Source organism: Anneissia japonica, unplaced genomic scaffold (assembly GCF_011630105.1).
Source record: "Anneissia japonica isolate Jap-2015-1 unplaced genomic scaffold, ASM1163010v1 scaffold1078_len308785_cov188, whole genome shotgun sequence".
NCBI lineage: Eukaryota > Metazoa > Echinodermata > Crinoidea > Comatulida > Comatulidae > Anneissia > Anneissia japonica.
In genome coordinates this window covers 253,611-268,210 of record NW_022725562.1, presented here as the reverse complement: position 1 = coordinate 268,210, position 14,600 = coordinate 253,611, and the positions used below count along the sequence as shown (strand labels likewise).

Sequence of the window (14,600 nt, the reverse complement as noted above, 5' to 3'; positions counted from 1 at the left end):
GTATTACCTCCTGTATACAAAAGTTATAAAAATCACTTCTTTGCTTAGGACATTACTTATGACCCTGCCGACACAGTATGTTAGTTATTTTTAGCTGGCGATTTCCATTCTATCGTTATGATTTATCTTGACTGATTGATTAAAGAGTGTGTAGTGCGGTATTAATGGCAAATTCATCGGAGCGATACGTAAGGCATTACTCGTTCTGCGTTACAGGCGATTGAATCAACTAATATTTTTATGAAACAATCCGTGTAACGTACGGCGAAGTTCAGATTGGTTGATTCTTCTATCTATATTATTAATGTGATGTCGATTCCGTTTAAAGTAGCCAAGGTATATAGTATATACAGGACGGCATAAGCCAGATTAGGTTTATATAACCCTCGCATATTGCATTCTACAAGGACAGTCACCAGTCCTAAATATATGAATATGATGACAGTAGAATAGAAGAAGTGAGGATTGAGTAAGAATTAACTTTACTTTCTTGTTTCAACCTCGTTTGTCGTTTTCAGTTTTGTTTATTATAACTTGACATAGTGGTAAGAACTTCATAAATTACTATAAACAATTAAAAAATAAGGAACTATTATTAAAATAATATAATAAACATATACTTGTGGTATAAGTATTTTGGTTTTCCCCCAATAAGTCTCTTCTATTCCTGTTGAAAATGTTAACATCCTGTTTTCTTCGTAATTGATTGGATGTGATACCGCGGGTACCACGCCATGCTAAGAGCGTACCGATATTTTTAACTTTACACGTGACCAATTTCAATACCTCAGATTGTAAGAGAACCACTTTAAAAACATTCTAAAGATATACGTATAGACCTACATTCTTTCGTGTTGATGGTAATGATTGTTGCATATAGCTCGATTTAATTTTAATTAACACTTACATCGAATTTGTAACCTACTAAAGTACGAATAGCCATGTAGTTGATTATAATAATAATAATACTGTAAATAATAATAATATTAATAACAGCAAGTTGTATTATTGTGCTCTTATGTATAAGTGTGCTTGACTGCACATTTCCACTCATATACTCAACAATAAAATTACCTTTATAGGTGTTCAGGATCGCGTAACGATAATATACTGATTATTAACCTTATTGTTTAGTGATGGATATGTAACTGCTAATAAACCAAAATTAATGAAGTAATAAACACGGTCTTGACCAGTGGTGGTGTCGCCGGGATTGACCGATGGAGAGCCAAGCGAGCAAAGCAATCGTATTTACCCTTGGGGTCAGAACATTTTAATAGACTTATGCAGTGGTGGATTCGGCTATCTGTCTTTCGGTCACGGACAGATGCGTCTTTGCGACATAGCCCCTTTTTCATGAGGAAAATGATATTAGAAGATATTATGACTAAATTTAAACTGTATCCAACTTTATATGCGATCTAAATTACGTTATTGAATAGTTTATAATACCAAATAGTGACTAAAAAACAACAGAGCACACTCGGGCCCCAGCCCCCTTACCTAGTGTTGTTACTAAACCAGTAATTATTTGCGTCCCAGTCCGCCCCAGTACTTATTTGATTTCAGGATGAAGTCTATTTTTTCAAATGATATTAGATTGGTATCTATAAATTGGTAACTACATGTCTCCTTTAATTCTAGACCAATTCTATTTAAAGCTAGACTCCTGTGGGCTCAAATGGATGCCTATATTTTGTAACTACAATAAAATGTTTTTTTTTTTTTTTTTTTTTTTTTTTAATTAAAGACCAAAGCTGCTAAAGACCATGAAATCCCTGGTCACAAAAGTGATCTTTGGTTGGAGACGTATTTAGCCTATCAATCGATTGTATAACATATAATCTTGTTACGCAATGAAACTTGTCATAATGGAAGTCTGAATGCACTTCCTTGAGAATATACGGTACAGTCTCTACAACAGCAAACGTTTATTTTGGATTCCCGCAAACCTATAGGTCTAATCTCCATATGCATTTCAGCTCGGCTCATTTAATCACGTCCCATTCACCAACTTCAAAACCAGTCAGATGAATACCTTACTCAAAATACTGGCTAGCGGAATCATGTTTTTTTTTTAACATGAGGATGTTTTACATCGTTGTATTCCACTGGTAAACCGTAAACGTTTGTTTTAATTGAGAGCCTAAAACCCATCTCAGACATTTTTAAGAATATGTCATCTTTAAAGTACAGGAAATGCCACTCCGAACTGTTTTTCAAATAAACATTAATAAGCATGTACACATATAATACAAAAATATTTATTACCATAGTAAAAAGGCTTAAGATATTACCCCAGTCAGAAAATAACTCCACCAACATGAGCGTGCTTCTACTGCTGATTGCAGGTTTTGAATATTTGTTACGATTGATTTTCGATGTAAGTTCTATCCAATAATCAGTTACTGTACTGTATACTGTACTAACAGTGTCGTGCACACAACAAACGGGTGCAAGAAAAAAAACCCCAAGTTTGGGTACTGTAGAACTCAAATGATCCGTCCGATGACTTTTTGGAAGACGACATCTCTTGTTTTGTGTCTCGCATTGTACCGGTACCTTTTTATTCGAAAAGTTGGACTTGTACCAGACACGCTAAAGTATATCTCATTCACAAATTTCGTGAATATACGGTAGTTTCCGGCTTTAGGATGAAAAAGAATACTGAAGTGGGGTAATATTTTTTTGTCTGTTAGTTAAAAAGAACAAAATGTTCACTTAATGTTTTCATTTTCTTTGTTCACTAAACACAACAGAGACCAGGATGACCTATATATTTAACTAGTATAATTTCAATTAAATGTAGAATTGTAAACAATGTTATCATGTGACTTTTATGTGTAATGTTGTAAAGTCTCGTTGATTATTGTTTTTCATTTTTTAAGCCTCCAGTGCAGTGTCTGCATGTATTCTGTTAGGTCTATTTCTTGTGTTAATCATTGTATCATTTCATTTTTATGTTTCAAATGTGTCACTGATAGAGACGGTAATTATATGATGGGATAGCTGACTCTACTTCAACATAAGTCTTGTAATTTGTAGTTTCTTCATAACGTGTATTTTGATGGTGAAATGAATATTATGAGTTTTGTATGTCTAAAATTTACCACGAAAAGAAAACGATCTTTAATAATATGATTCATTTTAAGAGGTTCCAATTAAAATAATTTTTTAATCGTTTTAATATACAGTACTCAGTTACTTAGTATCCCATTTTCAAAATTACGAATCTCGTGTGGCAAAGGCTTATGCACACTCCCAAGTCAGGAGTCATCCTATCCTATACATTACAATAGTGGCTAAACAATAGCTAAACTAGAATACCGATGTACCTGTGAGGTGAGCAAACATCTTATTGAGAGAGTATACTAAAACAGTTCTTAAAATGTTTTAAATTGGTAAACTTTGCCATTAAAATATACGAAACATGTTTATTTAACACTGTATGAGCATGTGATTGTTTTAAAGAAATTGTCAAAATTATCTGCAAAAGGTAAGTCGTTATTAAAGAAAAACGAAATCTCCTCTTTTGGTCGGGATCAGTGTCAAGTTGTCTTCTAGCATTAGTTTGAGTAAAAAGATGTCATTTAGTGAAGCTTAGGTTACGACGATGTCTCATTGGTGACACTAATGCAATCATTTATTTGAGACATCATTTTGCTCTTGAAACAGTCACTTTGATCTTGTTGGAAACACAATTCCATGCGACGGTTGCACTACCTTGATTTGTTTCATTCAATGCTGCTAAACAATAATTGCAAGGAATGAAACATATGAAGCAAAAGAAGAGCAAAACAAGACACAAGATATTTTGAAGTTTTTTGTGCACACTTAAATAGTTAGCAATAAGTAACGAAATATGTAACTTTCAAAAATGTTGAGTTTTGAAAGATAACATGACACTGCGTCCGTGCTGACGGAGCTACTGAGGAGATCCAGTGACTATTCAGGAAGTGTTTTAGAGGAATCTGACATTTGTGAAAAAACATATTGAGAGCTTTATCAAAAAGAGCAGTATGCGAGGATGATCTCCGTGGTGAAGCACGGACGGTAAGGAAAATTATTTACGGATTTCGAGGAGGAATTGTATAAATTTGATATATTTGGGGGAGATTATTAAGTGAAAAGTAAGGATGTTATGAATTTAACTGCTAATGGAAAGAATGAGGAATAAAATCATGGAGTGCAGCAAACCGAAATTGGGACTATAAATGAAGATTAGGATTATAAATTGATTCTTGGGGATATGGGATAGGCAACCCGTTGAGAAGTGGAGGAATGCACAAGATAATTATCCAAAGTCGGTCCGCCGGATGGACAACTTTAGGCCGCTAAAGGTCCCTCTTGGATAAAATTGGTCCGTCGGTCTGGCCGATTTTAACTCATCTGCTGCTTGATTATTTCTCCCGTTGAGTGGGGAAGTAATTTATGCTTCTCCCATAATTTATGCTTCTCCCACACTTGAAAAAAATCTTTTGCAGTGACAGAATGATTGGTATTAAGCTTTTGTAGGCGCGTTTTATCAAACACACATGATAATGCATTTCCCAGGCTAGGCGACACAGCATGCATCATTTTCGGCGGCCGTACTTGGCCTAGGTTTGGGCCTAAAATGAAACACAAGACTGATTTATTAGCTTTAAATATTCCATATTATTGTGTGAGGTATTAGGTCATACAATAGTTCTTCTATTACATGAAATTAAAGGGGTTAATAATTTCTTTGAAATGATTGCTTATGTATTTCGTCGCGGCGTTAAGCAAGCACACCAACCAAAACAAAACAAGAAGAGCGAAAATAACGGAGTATTCAATTGCACACAGAACGAATGGAAAAATATTATATAGGCCTAATAAGAGATGAGATATTTATCTATAATTTGATTAGAAACAAATATGACCAACGCTAAAAAAAAGATACAGGTTACTAAATAGTTTTTTTTTCTCTTTTGTGGCAACAGACCACATTTATTCATCAGTATCATTATAAAGCACAGTTCATATATTTACAATTGATGATACTAAAAAATATTGATTTTAAACATTGATTTAGTTGTGGGTTAGCCTTTCATTATCCTCCTTTTTTCGTGGTTTTCATATTTTTTTTTTAATTCCCTAACTACTAAATAGTTGCCAGACCGATTTTGGCTTATGTGGACTACATTTGGCAGTTAATTTTCGATCCAAAATCTGTCCGGCGGACCGATTTTGGCTCCGGACCAAATTTTTCCTGACAGACCAATACCAACTTATGTCTTTCTGTTTTACATTCTGTTTTTCCAGCAAAAAGTGGATATAAAGCTACATGAATATAAATCTGATATACAACATATAATATATTATAGGTCTAGGCCTTTATATATAGGCCTATATAATAATATGTAAATATAATATATAATAAATCTGAATCTTACTATATAAGGGTTAGGGGCGTCTATATTTCTCAATACATTTTGAGGTAAATCTATAGGTATATCTATCTTCCTACATACTAGGCCCTATGTGTACTAATCCCTGAAGACAGCTACTTGACTCGCACGGCTATCACATAAACGCACCGTTTACCGTATTACTCTCTCACTATACCCGATCGCCGGCTGAATTCTTCCGTCACTCTACTTCTTTCGATAGCCTAGTTACGTTCGTTTTCATCCATGGAGCTCGTGCCTCTTAATGTCAATCTTGATTATCCCACTAATGAAAATAGCAGACGATAACGTAATCCGGATAACATTTCAATAACATTCATATTCTTTAATGTGCTTTTCTAATAATTTTGTAGCTAGTGATAGCGTGGCTTTTTCCAATTTAACCGGTTTTAAAACTTCCTTTGCACCTGAGTGCGTTTTCCTAATATTTTCTCGTCGACATAGTCCTACTTACCCGACTTTTATTGCGGTTGTTTCAATTTAGCTATGTTTTCCTTCATTTTGTTAATCCATTTTTGTCAAATGCTGTGTATTTTTTTTTTCTTGCACATCTAAATATAAGTAAATTCATCTTTCATGGGCTTAGCTGTGTAGCCATTTTTATTCGTGAAAAGGGGTTTGTGTTTCGAATGATGTGAACCCGGACAACGAGATTTGAAGGCAAGCATCTAAATCACCAAGATACAGCTCCAAAATGTAATCTTTATTTCTCTCTATTATCGAATGTATGTTGAAAAAGCTGAAATAAAAAACAGTTTGCTTGATATATCATCTGCCTGGCTAATAACAGCACCATTCAACAAAGTTTACGACCGGATTTTTCTGCCACAGTATGTAGCTTTTGCCGTTGAACAAATCCTACAATAGGGCTACGATAATTCACTAATCGAATTTATTGTCGCCCACTCAAGGCGACTATTTCACCCCTTATTTGCTGATTACTATTTATTGCTCTTTTCCTGATACTTCGTCTGTCATGCTCGGCAGCATCAGTATGTTTCCGTTACTCTAATGTACGTGGTCATACAGTTTGAATTTTTATCGTACGTATGAGGATAACTTTCAATATTGGATAAAAATGATGTAATTTACCTTATTGGTTTTCTTATGCATTGTGATATTTGGGGTTTGTGAAGTAGATCTTCAGTTTAACTCACATTATAAAATAGTATGGTAATCACTATACATCACTGTGAATATAATAGTAGGCCTACATGTCAAAAAAGGTGAATCCGGTTCAGGTGGTGGTGGTGTTGATGGTGATGTTGACTTATTTATTTATATATTTTTTTTTTATTTCATAACTTACATTACAAAACTAGCTCTTCAATACCCAGGGTCGTGGATTCAATTCCTGTTTCAGCAAGATTTTTTCTCAGGACTAAATAAACAACTCCACTCCCTAGGCCTTGATACGAGACTTGGTTTATTAAAGCATCGTTCCATTCTGTAAATGGCAAGTGTACTTGCTGTTGAATGTGAAGAAAAAAGTACCGGGCTTCATTTCGTCGTTATGGCCGAATAATTTTATAGACCAAGGTATTAAATACTCTACCTCATTGCTTAGACCTTCGTAGAGGAGCTGCTTAATATTCTAGTTTTGACGAGAGTTGATCAGAGATGGCACCAGGATTTGCCCAATGGGGATGGGGCCGAATTCCCCGACGGGGGGGGGGGGAGGTCCGATTCCCCCGACGAGGGTTCAGATTTCCCCGACGAAAGCAAATTGGCCGTGGTCGAAAAGGGTTTCGAAAGTGGTCCAGGGGGTAAAGCCTTCGAAAATTTTAACAATTTAGTGGTTTCAAAGGCTTATTTAATCGATTTTATAGTCTACTAATATGTAGAAAATACATATAATTGCTTTGTTCCCGACGAATTGTGCTTTTTCCCCCCGACGGGGGGGGGTGGCTCTCCCCGATGGGGAGGGGTATCTCCCCCCGCTGGCGCCACCCCTAGAGTTGATACTAGTACCCTGGGATTGGAATTCCAATTCCAGGGTATTCCACTACAATTGATACCGGTATTGATGTTGTAAATGATTGATTTTGTTATTGTTGTTGAAAAAGAAGACGAGGACGACGACAGCGATAATAATGTTTATGATAATGACGATGCCGATGACGACAATGCCGATGGTGATGATAATGATGATGATGATGATAATGATGATGATGATGACGATGATTATGACGACGACGATGATGATTTTCATAAAAATGATGATTGGTGATAATGACGTTGATAATGATTGATGATAATGATTGTGGTGTTGGTGATGGTTGTGGTGATATGTCTTTTAGAATGAGCAATTCAATATATATCATTGAATTTCTTGAATTTTTTGTATGTTATAGTCAGTATATGTTTAATATAACGTTAATTACTAGGCCCAAGTGTTCGTCAGATGACCCATTGGCGACATCCCACCCATGTAATTATATGTTGTCAAACAAATTAGAGTATTAAGTGTTGCTGTAGGCCTTGTTGCATAACTTTAGATTATTTGCATAAAGTATTGAATCAGGTTTGAAGATTTCAAATGGAAAAACAAATACTAAGCTTTTTACATTATACAAAGTAAAGTAGGTCTACGTATTGAATACGTACAATATGAATTTGTGAACGAGACGGCACGACGCGATTACGGATGCACACACACTTGCTTCTAGGTGTTATACTGAAATGTACGCGTTACAAAATAATATTGCATACACAATCGGATAATAAAAGAAGATAATATTTAATCAGAACATTCGTGATCCCAATGGGTCAACGAACGTAGACATACTGTAGAAGGTTAAAAAATAATTATTTATTTATAAGCCCATTTGTTTTTGTTTTTTTTAAATGCGTTAGTCAAAGAGATATTATACTATTTTCAACGACTCGATAATAGTTTTAAGGATAGTTGGCGATATAGATTACAATAAGGGATGGATTGTATAACTAAGTGTATACTCTGGACACTTTAACATAAAGCTGATCATTTTATCACATGTGAACTTGATAACCTCTAATAAAGTGTCCCGTAATGGTTGAGATTGGACATTTGGGAATATCGTTATCATTTTGACAGTGATATGCCAAAATAAAGTCGACCCAACAATGATATTTGTATTAAAACGTTATTAGAAATTATCAGGTCGACATGTGATACAATCGTCCCAATGGTTTTTTTTTTTTTTTCTTGGATTACCGTCGTTTTAAAAAAATATATATTTCCGGGGTATAAATGCGTTACAATTTCGTACTTCGTTTACGTAACTTGTTTAGTTAAAAGTAGAATCTACCGTAAGACCCCATGAACCACAAGTTAAATTGTAATGACGAGTATTATTTGTAAGGTGCAGCAGTAAGGTAGCTGGTGAATCAATAGTCTGCCAATGGTATTTATTTAGACCTACCGGTATATATTTACCTATACAGTACATTTTTTTAAATAAAATTTGTTTAGATATTGCACCCGTTTAAGCATGTACAAAAAATAATGGCTTCTTAGGGTCCGAAATATCTTGACTATAATTGATTAGAGCGCATGTATGGCTGCTCAAGCGACGCCATCAACGTTCAAATTGTTCAGTGTGAAATGTATAGTTGACGTCAGAGTAAATTCTGATAGGGAACAAACGTGAAAATATGTAGAGCTATTTGCGAGGAGTAATTTACATGCCTATAATAGGCCCATATTTTAATAACAGAAGGCTGAATGCACTCTATCATAATTTTTTGAGATCTTGATCCCGTGTAGGCTGCATAATCAAACTTAGAATTAGAATTAGAAAATAGAACAAAACTTTACAAGGAAAAAAAAACTTGTTTGGCTTGGTAAATAGTACTACACCAGACAATAGTACAAAAAGCAATATAAAATAGATCTATATAAACAATATATCTAATTATTATGACTAATTCATACCGGTGCCACAGGGATGCTTGTCCCCTATTGAATTTGGCCTGCAGTTTGTATTTTAAGTTCTAGTCTAGTGAGTGCTGCTCGTTCCAGGCCAAATTTCGCCGAGGGAGGTGAAGTCAAACGGGAAGTAACTCAACAATTACAAGATGGAATGATGCTTTTACCTGGTAGGTCCATTTATGAGGCTTCATAGAGCGGAAAACAAACACTCTGTCACATGCTGTGACAGGATTTGAACACAAGACCCTGACATTGGAAGGCAAACACCTTATTCTTACCTCACCGTGGAGGAATCACCAAACCATTCTTGCTTGACTCATTATTTCAGCGTCTATTAGCTATGAAGAATTACTACTACCACATAAGAACACTTTTTTTCATACAACTTAAGAAGGAACTTTATATTATTTTTTTTATTGTTTATTACTCTTAAACATGATATAACAGTAAACTTATTATACAATAACATTGATAGGACTAAAGCGCCTACAGTCAAATCGTATTTAATATTCTATGGATGAAACCGTACAAAGGTTGGGAGCGTAAACACGTGAGAAACATATCCTGAAAACATTCCTCTTTCGATTAATTGAAACGAAGTTCCTTAAAGGCGTATCGTGATATAATCTATTCATACATTCACGAACAAGTTGCAAAGCGAGAATATCGATAACAATTAATTACATTTTAGTGTCTGGATTTTCAGATACTATCTGAGGAATTTTACTGTAAAGTACATTCGTCATACATTCGTGAATGAAAATGGTGGTGGTGATGATGACAACGATAATGATGAGGATGTTGATGATCACGACGTTGACAATGAAGAATTGTTGATTATGACGATGATGATTGTATGATAATAGTAATAATACAAATGAAATGTCAGTCTTATTCATGATTTCATTTTATTCAAATTAAATTCGCACTTATGCGAATGAATTGAATGACATTTGCAAGTACTGTATACACAATTTTAGGCTAGTCTTCTTAAAAAGAACTAACAGATTAAAACAGAAAACAAAATCTTAATTTAAATTTTAAAAATATAAATTAAATGTACGGTACATTACACAAATATTACTTGGCGCATAATGCCAAACTTTATGAATTCACATAACTACAGTACATCGGTTATAGGATATACCGTACAAATCTGCATAGTCGGCTCACTTGCTGGTGGAGAATGTTTATAATGTTGCAGCTAGCCATTGGCAATTACCTGCAAAAGACACTTTCGTGGGCGGAGGGAGGTATATATGTATTGCCCTAGGACAAGTTGATAGCTTCTGACTCGAACCTCTCATCTGTCTATTGGTAGCCTACCGCCACATGCTCCTTACTGAAATCAAGAACATTCGATTGAATATTCAAATTACAACCTGATATATTCTAATTCACAAAAAGTATAATCTGTATTTGTCAGTAGATTCATATAGATTGAAATATTTTGAAAGAAGAGAAAAGATAATTTTAGTTATTTATTCGAACAATACACATTCACGATGGGTACAATACAATTCTGTTGACCCGCAACTGATTGTGCAGCTTTACCATGCGAAGAGACAATACCCATTTTTTCAGATAGTGAACTCACTTTTTTTTATCATCATAATCATCATCGACGTCGTTGTCACTATTATTATCATCATCACTATTGTTATTGTTGCTGATGTTGTTTTGGTTAATGAGCATTTTCGGCGTCAGTATGGTCTGTAAGTCTCAAAAGGCTAAGCAGTTTTTGAGACAATACTGGCCTACTGTTTTTAAATAATAAAAAAGTAATCATTTACATTAAGTATAATCGCATATTGCGCATTTGAATCAAGTATACATATAACTAATATTAATTTAAAATTTGTCACCATCATAGTGATGATAGTTTTTTTTCCCTCGACAACAGCACCAGGCAGAGCATGTTTTCTATTTCTGCCGTTACTAGGAAACCATCGACAAGTCTGTTTATAATGACACTTATATTGTTTGTTGTGTATATTACGCTTATTAGGGTTGCCCTTTCGGCTAAAACTAGCATTTTCTCCGCGGTTCTGATTGATTTCGGCATGTGGCATTCACCGTGTAATAATCGATGAATTTTCATTCCTTTGCAGCTCACGTGACTGAAGCAGACGATCGGATCGGCGTCTACAAGAGTTGGAGAGGTGAAAGAGCAATCAGAATCACATTGACTCGTCACTAAGTAAGAAAAATTCCATCGCCGACGTAGAAGTGACATTTACAGACTCAGAATCATTGATGTTCACTACATCTTTGAGTGGTAATCAAAATGGCGGGACCTACCGAAACGTCCGTTACCATGACGCTCAATTCTACCATTCCAAGCACTGAAGGGACAGTCGAGAAAGTCTTTACAATCGTGTTTCCGACGGTCATATTTTTGATCGCCGTCGTTGGAATCTTTGGTAATGCGCTCGTTATTTTTGTCGTTGCTAAACATCGTGATATGCACAACGTTACGAATTATTTCATCGCTAACTTGTCTGTGACAGATATTGCGTTGCTGGTCATCTGTGCTATCCCTACAGGAGCAAACATTTGCGGATGGCAGATAAACATTTTCTCCTGTAAAATCGTCACCTACATGCAATTCGTAAGTACCAATTTAACAAATAAATATGCATGCATTAATCGATCGTGTGCTCGAAACAAGGTATATAGCATGCGTAGTACACTGGTACAGTTTTGGAGGCATATTTACGCGCGTGACCCTGACGCACAACTAGACAGAAATTTAACAAAGTCTTGTGTCGTGTACGTTTGTTAATGTTTCCCAATACATTTTCTGTCATTTTTATCTTTGCATGTTTTTATTTTATTTTTTTCCCCGGTAATCTTTAGGCCGAATAAATGAATGAATGAATGCACTTACGCTGTAATACGCGCGTAATACGAGTACGCACGATTTATATTACCCACAATTCATTTTCGTACGTGTTGACACATCATGCATATGATCTATTATTTTGCTCATTTTTTTATTCATTTTTATAGTATCTGTAATTCGATCACCGTGTGATCGATGCTCAATTTTTGGATTGATTTGTAAAAAGTCTTGTTTTATTAAATTCTTATCGTATTGAATTATTTTATAATTCATTACAACTTTTTTCAAATTTTCGATCATTTAACACAAAGCTTATCTTCTAATTGGAGACCAAATCGCGAGACCAGGCCTAAGAAAGTCCCAATGATGATCTCGAATACATGAAATAAATAATTTCGGATAAATTTAATACCGATACGTGAATATAATAAACTTGAGTATTAAAACAAAAATTGCTTACTTTCAATGTTATAATAACTGTAACATTTCATCTCAGAAAACATTTCCCTTAAATAACATTAATTAGCGGGGTTTTTTTCTCCAACAGTCTTAAATTGGGACGCAAACACTATAATTTAACAATTTATTCAAAACTGTCAAATACCTGTTAATAATATTGTTATTATAAATATTGTTGTTAACAATATCAATATTACTATCAGGTTTTCGTATTGTTATGAAAAATAACTAATAATTGGTGTTGTTAGAGTAATCATATTAAAGGCCTACTCAGGCCATTGATAGAATGCATTAACGAAATCGGAAAAAAATGTTATCAGGAAAATTTTTTTATCTATTTAACATCCAGGGTTGTATACAGTTAAATTTATGACTATGAGAGAAGGTGTTGATTTCATTTTAGTCATTAAAAACCCCTATTGTTTACTGGGTCGAGAACCCTAAGACAATAATTTTAACCACCAAGCTATGTACAATGCCTCTTTTCATACCTGTAAAGTCATACATTTCTTGAGCGTCATGTTGGGAGAATCATCTATTTGAGCAATGTAGCTACGACTCATGGCTTAAGCAAATCTAATTATATCTGCTCACACCTTGATTTGTACAACAAACGGCGAATGTGTCAGTAATGATACAGACAGTGAATGCAAACAATCTTCTTTCATTAGTCAATGAATCGCTTTTAATAAGAGCGGCGGTACATCTGACACGTGGTGTACACAGCACGTGTTACACACAATTGCCCATGCGTATTAAATTAGTTCCATTTTCAATTTCATCAACTCAAATCTATTCTGTTAATGATACCTAGGCCACACATATATCTTATTAGATTTGCCAATAAAGTAATAGGAAGGTGAACACATGTTGTAATAAGTATGAAATAATAAAAGTTATTATCGATATTTATTACACTGTTGGATTATTATTATTATTATTATTATTATCATTATTAATATTATTACTACTATTATCATCATCATTACCATCATCTTCGTCGTATATAGCATATGTATTTATGTAACGAAATAAAGGAATGGAAGTGAACTGATTTGAATCTTCTACCGAAACACGATAATGAAAGAAAAGCTATAGGCCTACTGTATGTCTTTTAGTATGAGCAGTGATGCTTATATGTAACAATTTACTACAAACCTTTCGTAAAGGTTTGATATTTTATGCAATTCTATTGTTTATTTTTGTCTTCAAATTTGCAAATTTAAAATTGAATATTAGGCCGCAACTTCCTTGTCTCATCCATTTGGATGGAGTGTAATGCAACTATATTTTCATGGTACAGAATCTCAAGCTAGGTTGGCAATACAACATCGATTATCGGCAACAGATCTTTCACTCTTGCAACTACTATTCTCTGGAACTCTCTCACCATTACATCTTCTTCGACATATCCACCTTCAAAGCTAACAAACATACATTCCTTTTTAACTTTTAGTCATAGCGCATTTGATTTTAACATTGTTTTATAATTTGCGTTATAAGAATTGACAAATATTATTATTATTATTTATTATTATTATTATTATTATTATTATTGCTATTATTATTATTATTATTACTATTATTATTATTATTATTATTATTATTATTTATTAATATTATTATAAATTCGAGTTAGATTTGGATGGAATGTAATGCAACTATATTTTCATGGTACAGAATCTCAAGCTGGGTTGGCAATACAACATTGATTATCGGCAACAGATCTTGCAACTACTATTCTCTGGAACTCTCTCACCATTACATCTTCTTCGACATATCCACCTTCAAAGCTAACAAACATACATTCCTTTTTAACTTTTAGTCATAGCGCATTTGATTTTAACATTGTTTTATAATTTGCGTTATAAGAATTGACAAATATTATTATTATTATTTATTATTATTATTATTATTATTATTATTGCTATTATTATTATTATTATTATTA

At 34.1% G+C, this 14,600-nt stretch overlaps 1 protein-coding gene across 1 annotated transcript in view; it reads left to right on the top strand.

Annotated features, from left to right (window-relative positions):
- Window positions 1-14,600, top strand: part of LOC117112744 (G-protein coupled receptor 54-like) — a 31,987-nt gene that overhangs the window by 1,318 nt on the left and 16,069 nt on the right. The window contains exon 2 of the mRNA XM_033255891.1: window positions 11,457-11,956. Coding sequence (XP_033111782.1) covers window positions 11,633-11,956 — 324 coding nt within the window. The 5' untranslated portion in view covers window positions 11,457-11,632. The remainder of the gene's footprint in view (window positions 1-11,456; window positions 11,957-14,600) is intronic.